Source organism: Chaetura pelagica, unplaced genomic scaffold, assembly GCF_000747805.2.
Source record: "Chaetura pelagica isolate M959 unplaced genomic scaffold, ChaPel_1.0 scaffold117, whole genome shotgun sequence".
NCBI lineage: Eukaryota > Metazoa > Chordata > Aves > Apodiformes > Apodidae > Chaetura > Chaetura pelagica.
In genome coordinates, this window is record NW_009954185.1 from 5,658,521 (window position 1) to 5,678,586 (window position 20,066).

The following is a 20,066-nucleotide window of genomic DNA, read 5'->3' on the forward strand; positions in this document are numbered from 1 at the left end:
GTGTGGCTTTGATTAAATCACTTAACCTTTGAGTTGAAGGTTTCTTGTGGGTGAAATACTGATATTAGCATCATATACGGCACACTGGGATTAAATGAATTAACGTAACAGTACTTTACAGTCTTGACTCTGTAAATGTGCTGAGTGCAGTTGTTCTATTTAAGAAGCTTGTAGTGCTTGTTATTAAGCCTACAGGAGGGCCCCTGCCAATCCCCCATCCTCCCCTCCCTCCCAATTAGTCCGGTCAGTGCTCTTATCCCTCTCTATGACCAATAGCAAGCAGCTCTGCTGCTTTGCCTTTCGATCTTGAAGCAATGCTGGATTGCGACAGCTCTCTTCACAAGTGGCTGCAGAAGAACACATCGCAGTCCCTGGTGAGGAGCTCTCTCTTCTGCATCACCCTCCAGCTGCCCAGGCCCCAGGAGTTCCCAGCTGCTCAGGCCCTGCAGCATCCTTTCAGTGGTGTGCTGAAATGGGAGGTGGAGGTCAGGTCCTGTGATCTCTTGATATCTCTGCCACTTTCTCACCGGGTGGCCTGGGCAAGTCACATCACCTTTCTCTTCTTCACTGTTAATGCTGAAGTACGGATCTTTCACCGTCATACAGAGGGCTGCTCAGGGCTGAATTAACTAGTGCCGGGAAGTTAAGGATGTCCGTGGACACAACAGCACAATGTAAATGTGAAGTCTTACTGTGTAATTATGGGTGGAGGTAACTTGTTGAAAATTATTTATTTTATCATAAGTCAACATTTGATCAGGTGCAATCACAGGAAGGTGGTAGAAGTGTAGAGAAAGCCTCTGTTACCACAATCTGAAATTTTTCAGGAGACTGGAATGCTGCCTCTCCCATGTGTTTTGTGCATGTGTCAGCTCTGTATCTAGTACTGGTTACTGAGATTGATGGGGTGGCATAAAAATAGTCTGACTTCTATAGGTGTAATATTTCAACAGACAGACAGAGAGAGGTCCTTTTTTTTTTTTCTTCTCTTAGGACTCAGCATTTTATGAGGAAGCAAAGTGCTGCTTTTTGCAGTGTCATCTGGCATATCCAAGGCTGATACAGCAGCTCAATTAGCGAGTTGAGGATTTTAGGTAAAACAGCAGATGAAATGTTATTATGTACCTGCTGACATACTGGCATCATCAGGGTTCAGTTTGTAAAGTCTGAGGTGCTGCTAAGGGATCAAAGAGTTAAAAATTCCAAGGTTTTAATCCAGTATAATAACATTTTGCAAGGCATATCAAATTTGCAGCAAGTGAGAAGCAGAAAAGCAACTGAGCTAGGTGGAAAATGAAATTAGATGGAATTATACTGCCACAGGTTTATCTAACTAGTTGTTTCACTTAACGGGGTGGATGCACGTTTATCTGAGCTCTCAGCAGAAGCTCAGACTGAGTGTGCTCCCCTGCTCTTCCAGGCTGTATTATCCACAGAGATGGAGTGCCCTTCATCCGATTTGAACAAAGCAGTGTTCTGCTGCATCTATTTTTGGTCACTGATTTGTATGCTGTAGAAACCATCTCGTTCCTTAGAATACAGCCATATATTGTTGTGTTTGTTTTCCTTTTGCTGTTGTGTACATAGTGGATTGTTGTTCATTTGTTTGAAGGATTTAAACATCTGGAAGAGATCAGGGATAGCGATGTCTTTGTACGTAGGTTAGATACGGAGCTGCTGGTCTCTTCCAAAGTGAAATGTTGTGTGCCATGCACTGTGAGGCTCATTCGTATACTTGACTGTTGTAGTGTGGGAAGGACAATCAATATAATGCTAACCCAAGCAGCTGGATAAAACTACTGATGCTAAAACTAGCACAAGGTAAAAATGGATTTATTTCCCTAGGTAATTCTGTAACTGCTTCCCACGGAAATAATACCAAATATAAATTTTGGAAGTAAATATTTCTATGCAGTAAGCTTAGCTGAGTTTGGGCAAGCACAGAGAGGAATCAGCTTTTACTAAAATGTCAGTAAATTAGGCACACAGCGCTGAGCTTGCCGTGAGAAATTCCGTTCTGCAGTAATGCAAGATTTGCAATATTTATTTGGACAAGTAAGTCAAGTTGTAACCCAAATCTAGACCATGGGTTATCACAAATTAAAAGAATAAGTAGAAGGTGGGGAAAAAAAAGAAAGGATAAGTTTCTCTGTGGTGCAGCCCCCTTGCAGTGAGTGGAAGGTTGCTCTGCAAGGAGCTCTCATGGCTTTTACAAGACTATTTGCAGACCAGTGCTGTAGCAACAGACAAGCAGTTCTTACTCACTGGCTCAGTCTATTGCAAACCATTTATTTTCTGAGAAAGCTAATAACTGTTTTGTTACACTACTTTCCAGCAGATGAGCCAGGCTCTCCTGACTTTAAATCAGAACCATGAGTGAGTGACAGCAAGCTAAGCATGGGCTGGAGTCTTGTAGCAGCATATCCTTCAGCTCCAGTGCTGCAGTCAGGGAGAGAGAGAATATTTTTCCTTTGAAGATAAGACACCTGGGGCTTTTGTAGAAACTGTGCTCTGAGTTGCGCAGCTGTTATCTCTCTTCAGGAAAAAATTAAAAAATAAGGCAGAGAAAGACAATGCATCTGGCTCTTCTGTGCACGCCAGAAATTCCTCAAAATGCTAAAACCCAAGCTCGCACTTTTCATTCTGCAGTTGTGTTGCTTGTGAGTACTCTCAGTCTTGTGTGACACTTGGAGCCCGAAGGAGCCTCCCAGGCGAGCTGTGAGGCTGTGCCGTGTGTGCATGGGAGAGAGGGAGTGCGGGAGTGTGCAATGTATATGTGTGAGCGAGGCAGCGAGAGCGCCTGTGTGCGGTGTCGTAACGTGGCAGGGCACAGGCAGTTATGAAACTTTCCAATAAAGTCTCAGCGCGTCAGTATTGGTTGCTTGGTTGGTTGTGTTTTTCTTTTTCTTTTTTTTTTTTTTTTTTCTTTCTTCTGTCCGTTGCGCTCCAGTTTCATTTCCATTTCCGAGTGCAGGGAGAGGGAGAGGTTGAGAAGCGCTGGCAGACCCCCCCGCCCAGGCTGCTGGAGGAGCTGAGCGGTTCCCACGACAGGTGGAGCCGCCGCAGCAGGGAGCGAGATTCCCGGGTGGTGCCCGGGGACAGGGGGAGGGGAAGCTCTCGCTCTCGGGGCAGCTGCCGGTTGCAAGGGGCCCCTTCGAAGTGCTGCAGCAGCAGCAGCCAGAAGTTTGACTTTTGTTTTTTTTGAAAGGACTGGAGAAATTATTAACCACAGTTGATGACGTCAGAGTTGATCTGATTAAAGGTTTGTTCTCTTGCTGGCAGAGGTGTGCTCCGTAGAGACCGGTTCTCTCTTCTCTTTTTTTTTTAAGTTTCTTTTTTGAACAGCAGATGGAGGGAACTGCTGGCGTTGCTGCTGCCGCTGCCACTGCTCCAGCCGCGCGCGCGTGTGTGTAAACAGGATGGTGTGTCTGTAGCCGCCACGCGCAAACGCACATTTGACCATGAGGACTCTTCGCAGGTTGAAGTTCATGAGTTCGCCCAGCCTCAGTGATCTGGGCAAGAGAGAGCAGGCAGCCTTGGATGAGCGGGGGACCCAGCAGCGACGGGCCTGCTCCAACGCTACCTGGAACAGGTAAGGTCTGGCGTGACGTGCCAACTCCCCTCCAGCCTCTGGGTGCTGCCGCAGCCGGGGGAGCGCGTGGGCAGCCGCCGGGTCAGCTCGCAGGCTCTGGGCTGCCTTGCTCCCCGCTCGGCAGCGTTACAGTCCGTCAGGCTCCTGCGTTGGCGCCTGACGCGCTGGAGTTGGTGTTCAAGTGACATACGGGAGCGGGTTTTTTTCCCCGTTGCTGTTAACCTTTCTCAGAAGGCTGACAGCAGAGAGCCCTTCCTGCAGATGGCTCAGCCTGCTCTTCCTTGTGACGTACAAGGACTTATTTCAAAGGGTCCAGCTACAGCTATGTCTTTGTGTCTGTCGAGATATTCAAGGCTGATTTGGTTTATTTTAGTTTTTAAAAAAAATTATAGACAGCTATTAAAATACACACTTATGCAGATAAAAATAATGGCATTGATGGTTGCTGATACAGATAAGACAAAGTATACTCAGTTTACTCACATTGATACAATATCTCTGCGTGCGTGTGTGCGCAAGTACACACACTTTGGACAGGGAATACTGAGCCCTGATTGTTTTCTTTATTGTGTTGATACATCTGAATTTTATTACTGTTTGACAGAAAAAACCCTAAAAACCCATGCAAACATTTTGTTGAGAATGTGTCACTTAGCACAAATATTCAGAAAGCATCTTAATGACCATATTGGTGACACTCTTAAAGATGGGTCACAGAATCACTTTAGGGGTTGGGAGGAACCTCTGGAGATCAAGTCCAACCCCCCTGCCAGAGTAGGACCACCTGGGGCAGGTCACATAGAAACGCATCCAGATGGGTCTTGAAAGTCTCCAGAGGAGACTCCAAAGTCTTAAGTCTCTAAGTCACTGGGAATTAGATTATCTTTTTTGAAAATGACATGTCATATCCTCGTTTACAGCCTGGAAGGCATCATTGATAATGTTTTATAATTGTATGGCAGTACAGCTCCAGAAGAAAAACACTGTTGAACTGTAGACACCTTTATTAAAGGTATTTGAGTTCTGAGGAAAAAAAAAAATAAATTGTAAAATATCACATTGTCTGTTGGTCTCACTGCTCAGTTTGTGGTTTCATGCCTGCGTTATGAATCAGTTGTTTAATGTCAGCAGCAGAGCAAGCACTGAAACTGTACTGGTCACAAAAGAGACTGAGTTTCTCCTCAAATATTGTGCTATTTACATGACTTGGTGTTAAAAGGCTAGACTGGGACATTTTGGCTTGTGGTGGTTGAGGCTTCATTTGGCCACAGGAAGCAGCAGGGCACAAAGTAGTCCTTGGTGTGAACCAAGGTGACAGAATACAGTGCCCAAAGGCTTTTTGTGATGAAGTGCTGATGGCTTTTGTTGGCAGGGATTAGTATTTCCATGTCTTGCTTGCAGGGAGGGAGCTGTGGAGGTGGATGCGAATGCAGAGCAGGTCAGGCACCAGGCTTGCTGGGATGGAGATTCCTCCAAGCTTAAGGACTGATGATACTTAAACCAGAGGCTTTTCCTAAGTGAGCTGGAGCTAAACTTTGTTGGTTTTAATTTGGACAGGACAGGTATCGCTCTCACCAGAAATGGTTGTCTATCAGCAAGCTAGACTTGCACACATTTCATCCAGGTGCTTAGACAGCTGTCCCATTTCCTGTTTCTGGAGATGTCTGTGAATTGTCCTGTTGCTGCTTTGTGTGAACTCAGGCCTAACTGTGCTTTCCTGCCATGGCTTGCCTTTTCCCTGCATGGGGATTACTGGGCCATCCCTGGTGGTGGTGGCATGTGTCTCAAAAACGCGTTGGAAGTGCTGGCAGAGTGACAGTCATGCAATGGCAGACTGGTGCCACCTTTGGTGGCAAGTCAAGTGGGCATCGCATGCCTGCACTAGCAGCTGCCTACAGCTATGGCAAGTGATGCAGGTTATGAGCTGTTTGTGCAGCATGGGGAAATGGAAGGCCCTTTCTTATTTTATAGTGCAAGGCATTCTTCTGAGTGGAAGAGAGAGTAAGGGTGATTCTTTCAGATACAAAAAGGTTTATATCTTCTTTTAGTTTTAAGAAACAGAGCTATTGTACAGGCTGTAAAACTAGAGCTTATCCTCAGGAAAGCCAGGGCTTAAATAATGTTGGATTAATTATATTAAGAATTTATCCACTGTAGCTTCTGTTTATCACCAGTCTGTGCCCTTCTTGACATGTTTAACAGGGCCTGGTCTTGAAGGAGTCAGGCTTCAGCTGTCCTGGAGAGACCGTAATGTCAGTGTCACAAACTAAGTGTCTGAACTTTGACTCACCAGAAATCTTGAGTGGGTTTTGAAAATCTTGGGCTGTGGAAGATTTTTTTATTTTTCCCCCACAAAAGTGAAACACGTCAACAGAGGACTAGCATGCCATACTTTGGTTTATGGGAGTATTTGTTCTTCCAAATGAAAGGATTGCCTGTGCTGTTTCATTCTGTGAAATACTGAGACTAAGAGCTTGCTGATCAAGGAAGTCAAGGTGCACCAGCAGAACACTTCCCTCTCACCAAGCGTGGCTGTTCTATATTTAAATGTCTGCTGGTTTCTTGCCTAATGTTGGCAGCTGTGCCTGGGTGTGGCATGTGCGTATCTGCTTTTGAAAGAGGCTTTGAACTAGGTTCATCAAAACTGACGTGGGGAGAAGTAAAGCACAACCCCATGGCAGGCCCTGCCTCACACGAGCTGCTGTTCCCATGCCGAAAGTCAACCCTTCAGAGGTGAAGTGAGGATGCTGCCTTGGCTCTGCCAGGGGCCGCACTGAAACACTGCTGAGCTGGAGGGGTCTTCTGCAAGGTAAAAGCAGCTCAGTGACCACAGGCTTTTTCTGAGAAGGACGTGTGGCTTCTGCAGTTGGCTTGTGTGTGGCTGTGGTCTGGCTGCCCAGCGACATCCCCTCTGCTGCTTCCACTCTGCTCAGAGGGTGCCTGCTGCTTTCTGGCAACTGCAGGAGCTTAATTGCAGGGTTCAGTGTGCACAGGTATGTTATCACTCAGTTCTGGCAGGGCAGGTCTCTTTAACTTTCCTTCACCTCCAAAGTAAAATGCTGTGAAACTTCTCACCACTGTTAGACCAAAGGGAGATCAGTGCTGAGCTTCTGTCTGCTACTATGCAAATGAGTCTTTATATCAGGGCTCTGAGCTTGCTTTCCCATGAACCCCAAAAGATTTGTACGGCAACACACCAGCAGTGCACGTTAACTAGCAACCAGCAGCAACATAGTGGAACAACACAGTTTCATTACAGCTCACAGAATTTGCATTGGATTAAAATAGCTTAGATTTTTTCTCTAGCATTGTCTTCAATTCCTTTTCTCTCCCCTTTTCTGCTTGAGGCAAAAAATGAGGACTAAATGCTGACTAAACCAATTGGACTGAGAAACCCAGGGGTTTTAATCTTGAGCTTGCAAGCCAGAGGGGCCCCTCTCAGGGCAAATAAAACCCATTGCAAGGTTTTCATTCTGACTGAGCTAGCACAAACTGCCTCATCAGAAGCTTATACTGTCTGAATTGTCCTGTGGGAAAGCTTCCAGTCAAAGACACTTGGATCCTCGTTGGGGTAAGAAAATGGGGAAAATCCACATAGAGGTAGAAAATAGCAATGAAAAGGCAAAGAAAACATGGATGAGATGTCTGTGACATTATTGAGATCAGCAGTAAATCCAAGGAGACGTATGGAATCAGAGTTTTATGGTTTGGGCTAATTTTTACAGGGTTGTATTAAGCACAATAACTTGCTGTGAAGTAATTCTTTCAGTCATGGGAACCGTATTTCATCTTCTAATTAAAAATGAATGTTTTTACAGATCACAGGGAGGCTTTTTTAGTGGAGAAAACATTCCACACCAGCATATTTATCTACTGTTCTACTCTGAAAATTTCTTTTCTTCCAATATTTAGTGTTTATTCAGAAATATTTTTTATTATTTCTACATGTCTGAGAATCACCTTTTTCCTGACCCTTTATTTGGAGCCCTCTTGGGAGCATTTGTCATGGAAGGCTGACAGAATCAAGCTTCAGGGAGGGGAGGAGGGACAAGGGAGTGAAGGGGACTTCCCAGCTGGTCAAACCACCAGTGCACCTTGGAGCATGGGAGCATGTGCCAGCCTTGACTACAGTAATAGAAAGTGGGGAGGGGTGGAGAATTGCAGCTCCCCATAGCCCTCCAGACATATTTATACTTGGTTGAACGCAGCTATAATTGGAAGCAAAAATCTCCTTAGTTCTGTGCTTTTTAGAGATACTAACACTTGGTAACACTTCAGGGATATCCCTTCACCTGTCTGTCTTGACTCCTTAATACAGCAGAGTAATGTTTATAGTTGCTGAAGTTCATGAACTAATGTGTCTTAAAACTCTTTGAAGATGGAGTTTTGCAGACTAGCTTATTTTCACTTGTATGATCCAGTGCATAATTGCAGCCAATCCCTCTTTGCAGATTGCTTTACCTTGGGTAGAAATTTCAGAAACGTAAGTGAACTAGCAGCAGCATGCTTATTTTGAAAGGGTCAGGGCCTCACAGAAGGCCTGTGGAGTTGCAGCTGGACTGAAGCTGTGCTGAAAATGGGCTCTTCCTGATTGGATTAAGCTAATTCAGAAAAATTAGATTTTATTGTGAAGCTAGGGTGTCTTCAAGGAGATTTAGATGCAAGTATATCAGGTTAATTATTGTTAATTAGCTAGTCCCATAACTGTCCAGAGGAAATGAGCCCTAAATCACTTAAAATCTTTTTTAAATGAAAATGTTGCTTTTAACTACCCAGTACTTGTAGGGTATGATTATTCACCCAGCATTGCTTTTTGCATGCAAAGATAGTGGCTGCTTTAGAGAACCAGAATGATCTGTTTGCTGTGCATGAATGAAAACATGGGCTGTTCCATCTGCTTTGCCAGGAAACGCCAAGCTGGGAGGACCGTGGCCACAGGTGAAACAGGCACGTCAGGTATTCAGACAGACTTGTGAACCCAATTTTGCAGGTATTCCTCAAATCTGCAGACAGACTGTTTCTGACCTGACAGAAAACAGTGTTTTAATGACACTATTTTTTCCTTTTTGGCTTCTTAAAAATCTCAGTGAAAGAACAGGGGCGGTACTTCAGTGCTGGGGGTGGCCAACGTCACACCCACCAAAGGCAGTAAGGCAGTGGTATCTGGAGGGACAACTAGCACCTCAAGGGAAATGTATGTTTTGGTGGTATTGAGCTACTTAGGCAGTGGTTTCTATTATGCAAAAATCAGAATAATAAACCTCACCTTCCACGTCTTGGCACTTGCACTGTTAGGCTCGTTGGGAGTGCTGCCAGCAGGCATCCAACTTTGTGCTCTGGGGATTTACACCTTCCAGATCCATTTGTGCTAAAGCAAACAGTGGGGAAAGGTCTGCACTGCCTGTGCTAGAGCTGCCATTCCGTGCTTTCTCAGTGTCCAAATAGCAAGTCCTGGAGCTTCCACCTTCTCTGGAGGATCAGGCAAATCTAGAATGAGTAGTCTTTCCAAAGAGGTGAAGTTTCACTAGGCTGCAGGGTTAATTTTTGTTGCTGCGAGTGCCTTCTTGGTAGTAGGTAGTTCTCTTTTGGCAATCAACTGTAGTCTGTGGTAGTTGTGTGATAGGTTAGTACATTGCTGGAGCCATTGGACATTTTAATCTTAATTCTAAAGGCAACCTCTCCCTAGAAGAAAACTGCTCTGCAGTTTTGCAGTCCTGATTTCCCCGCCTACGGCCAGCCTGCTCTATCCCTGTGTCTCTCTTCCCTGCCTACCCATTGACCTGTGAGAAGCCTTCCCCCAGACTTCTTTCTGACCTGCTGCTAGTATCTCAAAATGTCTTCATCTAGGCATAGACTTAAAACGAAGGGTGACCCATGGCATATGTTTCTATGGAAAGCTGCCTGCACAGTGTATCTTAGTGCTTGGATTCGTTTTAATTGCCACAGCAATTTACCCCAGTTCATAGTAGCTGAGGAGCTGACTAATGTATGGTGGTGTGCTTTCAAGAAATGCCATGGTCCTGTAACTCAGAGGTTTGCCTTTTCTTGCAGTGTGAGGGTGGCTGTAGCTTGTTTCAAAGGTGCACTGCTCAGGTTCACAGAGCTTCCAGGTCCCTTTTGTCCCAGCAGAAGATACTGCTGGAGAGTGTTGAAAATTACTTACTTCCTTAAGCAGGAGAAAGTGCAGCAATGCAGGAGTAGGAGGCTGCATCTGCGCTTCTGTGGAAAATGTGGCTGTTGGTACAATGCGGCAAACAAGAAGCATTTATAACCTGGAAATACACTGTGAGGTCTGGTCTTTATTGCAGACTAGAAGCTTAATCAGTACTTAGCGTGGACAATTCAGGAGCTGACCTTTTTTGGTCTCTCTTGGTCTCTTGTCTTCTCTGTACTTTGTTCTTGTACACCTTAAGCACATTTATACACTCAGCCACTACAATGAAGATGTTCAGAGTAATGTCAGTGCATGAACACACCCATTATTAACTTCCGTGTTGTAAAAGAGTTACAGAAGGGAGTTTACAAGGCAATTCCAATTCAAGCTGACTATAAGTTTAATTACATACATTATTGTTTTAAGCCTCAATGGCAGCTGGTTACAGACACAAGTAAAGGTGATCCACCCACCTCAAGCATCTTGCAGGACTTCTGTGTGTTACGCAGCAGCTCAGATTTTATTTACACCAAAAGCTTGTACTGTTCTGATTAAACCCTTTTAAACAATCGTCCATCCTAGAAACCATAGCATTACTTTGATTTAAGCAAGGGCTGGGTTTGTTTCTTTCACAAGCTTAGGGTAACTAAGTAGAAAGAAGCTAGCTTTTTATTATTCTGACAGCAGCTTATGCCAGTGATAGCATTGCTGTTACTGCAACTCCTCTTTGTTTCCTCTTGAGCAAGTGTGGAGAGGCAGATCTCCACACACCTCCTGGGACTCCATGCCTGTAGGCTGCATGCAAGTGCTGCTGTCTGTGGTGGAAAGAAGATGATGCTGGTCAATGTGGTGGGGCCAAGACTTTTTTCCCAGAAAAGGCAGTTATCCTTCACTACAAAGGAGATCCCAGACTGATTACATGATCACCACTAGAATGTTTTATGTAGGTGCAGTTCTACTACACAAGCAATAACTTACATGCTTATAAGATGTCCCCTAAAGCTCTTGTTAAAAAACCTTGTTCTGTCTTACATCTTTGAGGAATAATAATGGACCTGTTAAGCTGGAAACAGAAAACCTCCCCCTCATTTAGAAGGGAGTGCCAGAGAGAAGGAGAGAGAGCATGATGGCTTCTAGGAGAGATACTTAGTCATTCTTCTTTGCAGAAGGCTGGCAGGGAACATTGCAAAGTTCATTTCCGAATCAGAAGAGCGTGTAAAGACTGCTTGTTTTATTCACTACATTAATCGTACTTCACATATTACTCATAATATTAAAATACCCAAGTCTCTTCACTGTATACCAGAGACACATTTAGCTGCCAATTTTCAAATAATCGTAAATTGAGTGTGTCTGTTTGAGCCAGCCAAAATAAGCTGGGTTAGATCATGAACGTATGTCTGTGCACATGGGCTTAAGGGAGAGGGAGGCACCAGTGGGGGAGAGCAGGTGGATGCTTAATGCCCTCAGAACAACACAAAAGGAACAAAAGAGGGAAGAGAATAATGATTTCTATTTTGATGTGCTTGCGCTTTTCTCCAATGGGTCATATCCTTCACCTGCCACTTTTAATTTCCTTTTTCCACAGATGAACGAGGCTAACATTTTCTTGCAGTACCTCTCTTTTGCTGTCAGTGTTGTTGTGTGCCTGCATTTTGAGCCTCGCAATGAGTAGAGGCAGTTTTACCTTCCAGCCCGGTCCTCTGCTCCCAGCAAATGTTGAAAGGGGTTGTCTTACCTTGGACGTGGGAAGGTTTAATGTGAGAGCCTGAGGTTCCCAGGGTCACTCCACCGCCACCTGCCAGAGTCCCTGCCAATACATCCCACTGCAGTGGGAGTAGCTGCATGTGGCTGGATCTGGCCACATCCATCAGTAGGAATTTGGCTTCCTCCCTCTCAGAGCCTAATGAACAGGTGTCACGTTTAGCTCTTCTTTACAAGACAGGGCAACTGCAAATCCTGGTGCCTTGCATACGAGCAGCTGGTTCTTCTTTTGCTTTCCAGAGCTCTGAGGCTGATTGTTGCTCCTTTGCACCAGAATCCAAACACATTGTGAGTAGGGGGAGGTCAGCTGCAAAGCTCTGAAAAATGGTGTTGCAGAGTCACCAGTTAAACCAGATCCTCAGAAGGGATGTGCATGATGCAGATTATGATCCTCAGAAGACTTTTTCATTTTAGGGGTGAGATTCCAGGCTGGTGGTCCCCAGATACATCCCCTGAGGACTCCTGTGGCTAGTTGTTGCTGTTCCTCAGTCCTGCTGAGTACAGGCTGGGAGGTGGCATGCAGATTGAGAGCCACCCAGTAAGATGGTACAGAGCAGGAGGACTTGTGCCCTGTGCCTTTTTATAAAATAAATGATAAGATGTCATCTGCCCTTCTCAGGTGCAACATTGAGTAAGAAGAGCCACATGCCAGAATCTGTATTTCACCTTTGTGGTTAGTAGGATTTTGAGGGAAGAAGAAAAAATTTGTGACAGTGATGTCCTGTAGTACTGCTGTTGTTAATCACACTCAGCACTTTTGGTACAATTTTCATAAATATATCTTAAAACACCCTTTAGCGGTCAGTGTCATTGTCTTTATTTTACATGTGGGGTGAAAGAGGCAGACAGAAATTAAGTAACTTGCAGTTACTGCCCATGGTAGGAATGGTTATTTCAGTAAAAGAAGTTGTATTAAACTGAGTAGCAGCCGTATGTGTGGATAAAGGCTCCTTGCTTGTGTGTTAGCATGTGGAATGGTAGACATCTGTGTGCTTGTTGACTAAAGGCTTGACCCCACCCTGCATCATGTTCTTGGTCACCTAAAAGATGACGTTTCTATGCCAGCTGAAACCTAAAAGACCTTAATGTTTTGAGGACTTCCACTCCATAGTTAAATGTGGTAGAAGTTGTCAAGGTGTTACAAGAGCGGAGAAGTGGGGATGAGCCGACAGGTGGAGGAACCATGTAAGACTTCTTTTGGAAGTGAAGAAAGGGGAAGGAGACTTACTGCTTCCTTCCACTAGTGCTGGAACAGGTTTGGTCTCACCTTTCACTGGCATTTCTTTACCTTTGCCCTCAGAACTAAGCTTAGTGATTTAGGCTGGTGTGTCATCGCACTAATTGTGTCGGGTGTATTTCAGGAGCATTTCAGGACTTCATCTTGAACTACATTCTCATTTCAGTAAGTGAATGTGGTGTGGTCTTGTTAAGTTCATAGAATCAGTAGACATCCCTGTTAAGTATGTGGATTGCCAGGTTCCTGCAGTACCTGGCAGATTTTTTGCCACTCAGCATCCTAGAATTTATGGAGCTGTTGGCTTTACACCTCAGGGTTGGACAGCACTGTGTGTGTGTGACTTTCTGTTGAGCTGGATAGTTTTGTGGTCTCAGTCCTATCTTTGTTTGCATCTGATTGCAGCAGAAAGTCACCACCTCTAAGCAAGATCTGTTTGGAGAGAAATTACTAATGGCAATGAAAATGAAAAGGCAGTATTTTTGTAGAGCAGATGGCCTATGCCAAGCACATCGCTGCCTCTCACTCTCTGCCTTAGAAACTCTAGATCTGTTGTTCTTTCAGCACAGCCTTGGTTTTCCTTTAGCTGAAGGAAAAGTGTAAATGTCTGAGAAATTAATAAATGGTAGCAGGAAACAGTCTTTGTAGCCAGTTGCCCCTTTTCTATTGTTTCATTTTTGAAAATAGATGAAAGATTGATTAAATTGACTTAGAATTAATAATTGTCCAGTGTTCCTTTAATTTATTTTTTTTTTAAGAGCTAACCATTCCTGAGATTACATTGTACTGAAGGAATGCTATATTTGTGGGTTAAACATCAGGCACAGTGTGCAGTGTGCAAATGCTGATGTGGTGATAAAGAAACCAGGTAGCTGTAGTTCAAGTATATGCCAGCAGTGCTGGGAATATCATCACTGATCCCTTAGTGAAGCTTTTCATCATCTCTGTGGTGAGCCATAGAGACAAAAATATACTTTATAATACTGCAAATATATTAATGTATTAAAAGTTATACTTAATATACTGAAAGTACCTAAAATATGTAAGCCTAAGTTTTCTGAAATTGCTGATTTCAGATGTGCAGCTGTTGAAGTTGCTGAGTTGGAACAAATCAAAAAGAACTTATTTTCAAAGATGTTATATATTTTCTAGGCAATAATTCCCTTTAAGGCATCTGGGATGAGGTGCCAAAAGTCATCTATGACTTGTAAAAAGGTCCTGGCTGTCTAGGCAGAGATGATAGGCTTATTGTGGAAGTGATACCTTTCTAAAATGTAATCAGGTGCTAATGTCTCCTAATGTCCTCTTTCAGTATCCACAATGGAGTAATAGCAGTGTTCCAGCGTAAAGGTCTCCCGGACCATGAACTTTACAACCTCAATGAAGGAGTCAGGTAAGAGACTCGGCTCTATGGAAGGTGTTAGAAGCCAGCATGCACAGTACTGATCACTAGAGCTTGCATTTGAAAGCTTCCACAGCAGTATTGCAGGGTCTTCTCCGCAGTGGTAGTTTCAACCAGTACAGTCAATTTGGCCTCAGTGAGTAGCTGTGGCTGTATGTCCACACCTTACTGCGTAGCGAGCTGGATTCCTCCTTCTACAGCGCAGGCATTTAGCTGAAAGGAGCGTGGATTATTTCTCAGTCTGTCTTGATGTACTGGATTGAAACTAAGGAGCAGAAAACTTGGACCTCTCTAGTAATGCAGCACTGTGCCACTGCAATGATGCTGACCTTTCTGTAGGTGCTATAGCTCTGACGTGCTTCCTTTGCATCTGTGGAGGATGTAAAGCCTCCAACTGCTCAGTGGGACATGGCAGGGAAAGGTCCACCTGGTGTGGTGGTGCTTCTGCACCAGCTGGATATGGTATAGATGTTATAAAGCTGTCTTGTCAGCACAGTGACCTTAGTAATGCAGTTCAAAATTCCTATTTCTTTCTCATACTGTGATGATACTGTTGCAATAGACTAAACAGACCGGTGAAATGTGTAATGGGAAGATTTTTTTCCTAAAAATAAAAAAGAAAAGGTGAAAATACTACCATTCAAGTTATTGAAATCGCAATTGTAAAGAAAAGTTTACCAAGAGGTAAGCTGGTATCTGGATTTACAGCACTTCACTTTTTACTACTACTTCTAGCACTTGTTATTACTTAGTAAACCCTCTCTCACTGACAAGGGCAAGGTACCAGATTTTCTTTTAGAAATTTGTCCAAACAGTTTGAAAAATAAACAGTGGAAAAGAAGCTGCACTTAGAAAAGACAGACAGCTTATTACATTCCCTGGCTGTCTTCAGATAAAAGCCTCAGTAACTCCCTTTCCCTTACTGCTTATTTCCACTCTGTCAGGGCACCGGAGTCTGATAAAACCCACAGAACATCCAGATATTCTGGCACTATCTGTCCCTGTCTGGTTCCCAGTCTAGGATCTGGTCTGGTTCCCTTATTTATGGGAACATCTCCTGATAGGGCCACGTGAATGACATTTGGCCTGTGATCTCTCTTTATTCCCCCTCTCTCTGTCTTTTTTTGAAATGTAAAGAAACTTATTCTCCAGTTATTTCTCTGGGGAGAAAGTGACATACAAAGAACAGCTTTTCTAGGATGACTGTCAGTTAGTACAATCCATCAATCATTTTGAGTTAGTTATTGGAATAATGGTTGATCATTATTGTTGTAAGTGCAGTTAGGATTTTTCAGCTTTATCTAAGTGATAAAAAATGGTAGTTCTGGGCCAATGCATTTGCCTCATTTACATCTGCTAGTGAGAGACAAAAGATGAAATATCTGCTGATGTGACAGAGAATCATAGAATTATAGAATGGTTTGAGTTGGAAAGGACCTTAAAGATCGTCTAGTTCCAACTCCCTGCATGGTCAGGGGCACCTCCCACTAGACCAGGTTGCTCAGAGCCCCATTCAGCCTGGCCTTGAACACTTCCAGGGAGGGGGAAGCCAAAACATCCCTGGGCAACCAGTTCCAGTGCCTCACCACCCTCACAATGAAGAATTTCTTCCTAATGCATAACATAAATCTCCCCTCTTCCAGTTTAAAGCCATTACCCCTTGTCCTCTTGCTACAAGCCCTTGTAAAAAGTTCCTCCCCAGCTTTTCTGCAGGACCCTTCAGGTACTGGAAGTCTGCTGTAAGGTCCTCCTGGAGCCTTCTCTTCTGCAGGCTGAACAGCCTGAACTCTCTCAGCTTATCTTCATACAAGAGGTGCTTCGGCCCTCTGGGCATTTTTGTAGCCCTCCTTGCTCCAGGAGCTCTTGTATGTAAAAAAAAATAGAAGGTAGGTAGGTGGATGGATGGATGGATGTGTGGATGGATGGATGTTTTTTAGTCAATTGTGCCCAGATTTTAATTTATCTGGGTTTATAAACCCTGCACCACCAGCATACGTGCTTATGTAGTTGTGATGAATATATTGCAACATCCCAGGCAGCTGAACAGGCAAGCTGACAACAAATAGACTGATTTAATTTTTTTTCCATTTTGTGATGGATTTCCTGCCATGTCATAGACCTGTTTCTTTTTGTCAGGGTAAGGTTAATGCTGCTTTGTTGTTGTCTCGGCTGATTGCTCGGTTTTGTTCTGCTTCAGGGAGAAAAACTCTTGGTGACTCATACATGAGCTGATGGACAAAATATTGTGAAATCTAGACTGAGCTAGAAATCTGCTGTTGTAAACAAGGCATCAGCAGCATAACTCCCATGGGATGATCTCTCTCAGTTGGTGAGATGCAGTGTGGCTTTTGAGACTGGTTCGTGTCTCCTCCTGCTTTGAGGTTTTCCCTCTTGCCTCTGACTTGACCTGAACAGCCTTCTAGTTTAATGCCAAAAGCTGTCCATCCTCTTAGTGAGAACTCCAGGCTTGTTTTTGTGAAACTTCTTGTGTGTGTCCTGCTTTCTTCATTTATAGAAGAAAGCTGAGAAAACTCTTGAGTGGCAAAGAGGACATGGCAGCCAAAAGATCAGTCTCTAGAAGAGAGCATGGTATTGGTTTTCAAGCATGCCTGTTCATGTGTCCAGCCACAACCTGTTTCCAGAAGCTACTGCCCTCCTGCTGTGTGCTTCATTTTACTGCCAACCACAGCCAACAAAGTTTTAGGGCCTCCTGACTATTTGCAATCAAAGCCCTTTTGCCTCACTTAAATTCAGCTCAAACCTAACTAAGAAATCACTGAATTTACACAAACAAAAAACATCTGGCTGGAACAAGTGCTTATTTGCCTTATTATTGTTTCAGGTGCATTTTCCTTGCAGGTACGTAAATGAAAAGAAACATTAAAAAATAGTCATGTTTCCACTGGGCAGAATTTGAGTGTGGAAGCATTCAGTTAAATTGCTAGTACCAGCAACTTTTTTCAACAGTTACAGGACTGTAAAATAAGTTATTTTACTACTTTAATTAGAGCAGATTCTGGGATACTTTTCATAATTAAACCTTGAATATCCTAGTTGACTCACAGACCAAGTGTAAATATTTGAACAGTTGGGTCATGCCCGCAGTCCTAGCACACTGTTGTTTTGACTGGGGAATGTCACCTCTATCAACTGTATGCCACAAACATGCAAACAAACAGGTATAGCTTCCTTTTCCAAACACACATCTCCAGGCTTTGAACTCTGATTATGTATGCACTGATTATTTAAGAAAACATCAGTGGGTACAAGTCTGTACAGTGCCATTTACCTTTCTTCTAGGTTTGGTCATAAAAGCTGCCCCTCGTTTACACCAACAATGCCCTTTGACACTGTTCTTGCATTCCTCTGGCATTAGGAAGTGGCCTTAAAAAGGAGTTATGTAGCACTCAGAAGCCCTGTTACTAATCAAATTGGTGTGTTGACTTCAGTTGCTTTCATATTGCTTTAATTCCGGAATAACTCTGTTAATGCTAATGATCTACAAGAAGATGGTAAGAAGATACTCTTGTAACTAGGTGTATCACCCATGTATGGCCTGTATATTACTTCTTCTGAGCCCTTACTAGATTATTTAGTAGGGGATTGATTGAAAAGTCAGTTAATAAAAATGTATATCTATGTACTTATTGTTAGGTATTTCTCTTGATGTATGTGTGTGATATTAGTAATCATACAGTGTTTTTTGCCTTTTCATTTCATGCACCATATGTCATTTCAGAGTGTTTATTTACACTACTTGTAAATCAAGGAAGAAAAAAGAAGGGAAGGGAAACAGTGGAAGCAGGATGTTCTGTATTAAAGCTAATACATATTTATAGCTGCCTCTTTTTTGACTTTCAGGATGCTGATTTGATGCAAACAAAGCACATTTTGGTGGCATTTCCTCTTTTGTAGCAAGAGTTCAAATCCAGTACAGTCACTTGTTTCCATTTGGTTCATTTAACTTTATTTAACAGATAACACACAGTGTTGGACTTTCCATTCTGAGTAAAGTTGTGAGAGTTCATTTCAAAAGGAACCAAAGAAGCTGCAGCAGGAAGATACAAAAAAGACAGGAGCTATTTTACTGTATTTTAGATGAATTTATATTATCAATTTATGAAGTCATTAAACAGGCAGTGAAGACCTACTTCATAGGAGTGCAGAAAAAACTGGCTTCAAAATCAGATGTGCTTGAAATGAGGTCTGCTATCTGATTAGGGATCTCTTTTAGGTTCTATCAGATTTTTGCCTGGATTCCATCATTATGTCTACATATCCAGATAAAGTTATTCAGTCATTAAGTTACCCAGGATCTGACGAGGGACAACCTAACAAAGGAAATTAGGCAAGGATGAAAAAAAATTGCACACAGTGTTTTGAATCCAGTTGTGGATCTCTTTTAAATGAGTATGGATACAGAGAACATCGAACATCAGTGTTCTGATGTGGCCTCACTATTTCACAAAAAATTAATTAAGCAGCTTGAAGTATCTGTATTATTAGGGATTCAAAGAGCAAGATGGAGTAGTTGTTCTGTCAGTTGTTCTTCCAGCCTGTAAACAGAAATGCTAATATAACCATAGTGCTGCTTGGTGTGATGGAGTCCAGCGCATATAATTAACTACAGGCTGGTTGTTTAGTTCGTTCACAGCTGAAAAAATGGGAGTGTGGTGGGATTTTCTTTTATCAGAGGACTAGTTATTGGATAAGTAGAACATGATTTTGTATTTCTTGCCCTAAATGCCAGGAATTATCAGTAGAACCTAAAATATGAAAAGAGAAGGTATTTGCAAGTCATCTGTTTAAGACTACGAGGAATCCGGGACTACACTTCAAAGAGCTGGTAGCTTGAGGAGAGGGTAGAAAATGAAGCAAAACCTGTCAGCATGAAGTATCAGTGTTTTTAGAGACAGTGGCACAAAGATGGATATCTGGGAATAAATTGTCTCTGTCCTAGGATAATTGAAAACTGCAACTTTCTTGTTATTTTAACCTAAAAATGGTTTATCTCTACATGTTCAAAGTAAGAAACACGTTTAGTGCCATTACTTGCAATCCAGAAAAAAGTCAGACCACTTGGACAGGAAATTGCCATTTTGAGTGAGCATGGCATAATTTGGCTATAGCATCCTTATACTCATTGGCATTAAGGCTTTAAGACTCCAACAGTCTTTGGGGGAGGTAGGTTTTAATACCTGCCAAGGCTTGTCAGTGGCTACCATGGAGGATGGAGTCTCAGGGCACTGCAGGGGTGGTCCTCTCCCATACGTTGCAGCAGCATACCAAGGGAACTACCTATAAAATGGCCTTTCATGGCAATGAGAGACCTATGGCTAAAGCCTGAGCTGTCTTTGACAATTTTTGTCCATAGATAGTTTGTATGAATTAATTGGGTTTCTAGCAGAAAAGGATTTTGATGCTTGCCAGCATCTCAAAACCCAGTTCCTTTCATTTATTTTCTGTTTCGTTTATGCCTGGAGTATTTCCTCGGGGTGCTGTGATGTCAGTGTGGACATGTGCTTGAGGATAAATAAATAAGATATTGTGTTTCGGCCTTCTAAAGACAGACCTACCCCTCCTTTCTCTGAACTTTCAGAAGGTCTCAAGAGGCAGTGCTGATCCAACTCCTGCAGACTTTTCCACAGAGCATAGGGATATCCTTGACTTTTAAAACCAGACATATATTTGTTTACTAGTTAAATAATTTGATTAATTAGGTATTTGTTAGTTAAAAACATAACCCAAAGGGACAGATGATAGCACGCTACCAAATATATCATTTGCATAACTACACTAATTGGAGTGGGTGTTCAGATTTTAAGTCGAATTTGACCTCATTTCTTCATGAGACCTGAGGTGGTTACATAGGAATGGGTTTTGAAAAAGCTTCAGGCCTGATTTGCCTATGTTCAGAAAA

The 20,066-nt window shown here is 43.1% G+C and overlaps 1 protein-coding gene across 2 annotated transcripts in view; it reads left to right on the plus strand.

The window, feature by feature from the left end:
- PRR5 (proline rich 5 (renal)) overlaps nt 1-20,066 on the plus strand; it is a 71,171-nt gene that overhangs the window by 12,069 nt on the left and 39,036 nt on the right. The window contains exons 2-3 of one of the 2 annotated variants that reach the window (XM_010002961.1): nt 3,479-3,592; nt 14,057-14,137. In XM_010002961.1, the coding sequence (XP_010001263.1) occupies nt 3,489-3,592; nt 14,057-14,137 (185 nt within the window). In that variant the 5' untranslated portion in view covers nt 3,479-3,488. Of the gene's footprint in view, nt 1-3,329; nt 3,593-14,056; nt 14,138-20,066 lie in introns of both variants that reach the window. The other variant, XM_010002960.1, reaches the window with a different exon arrangement.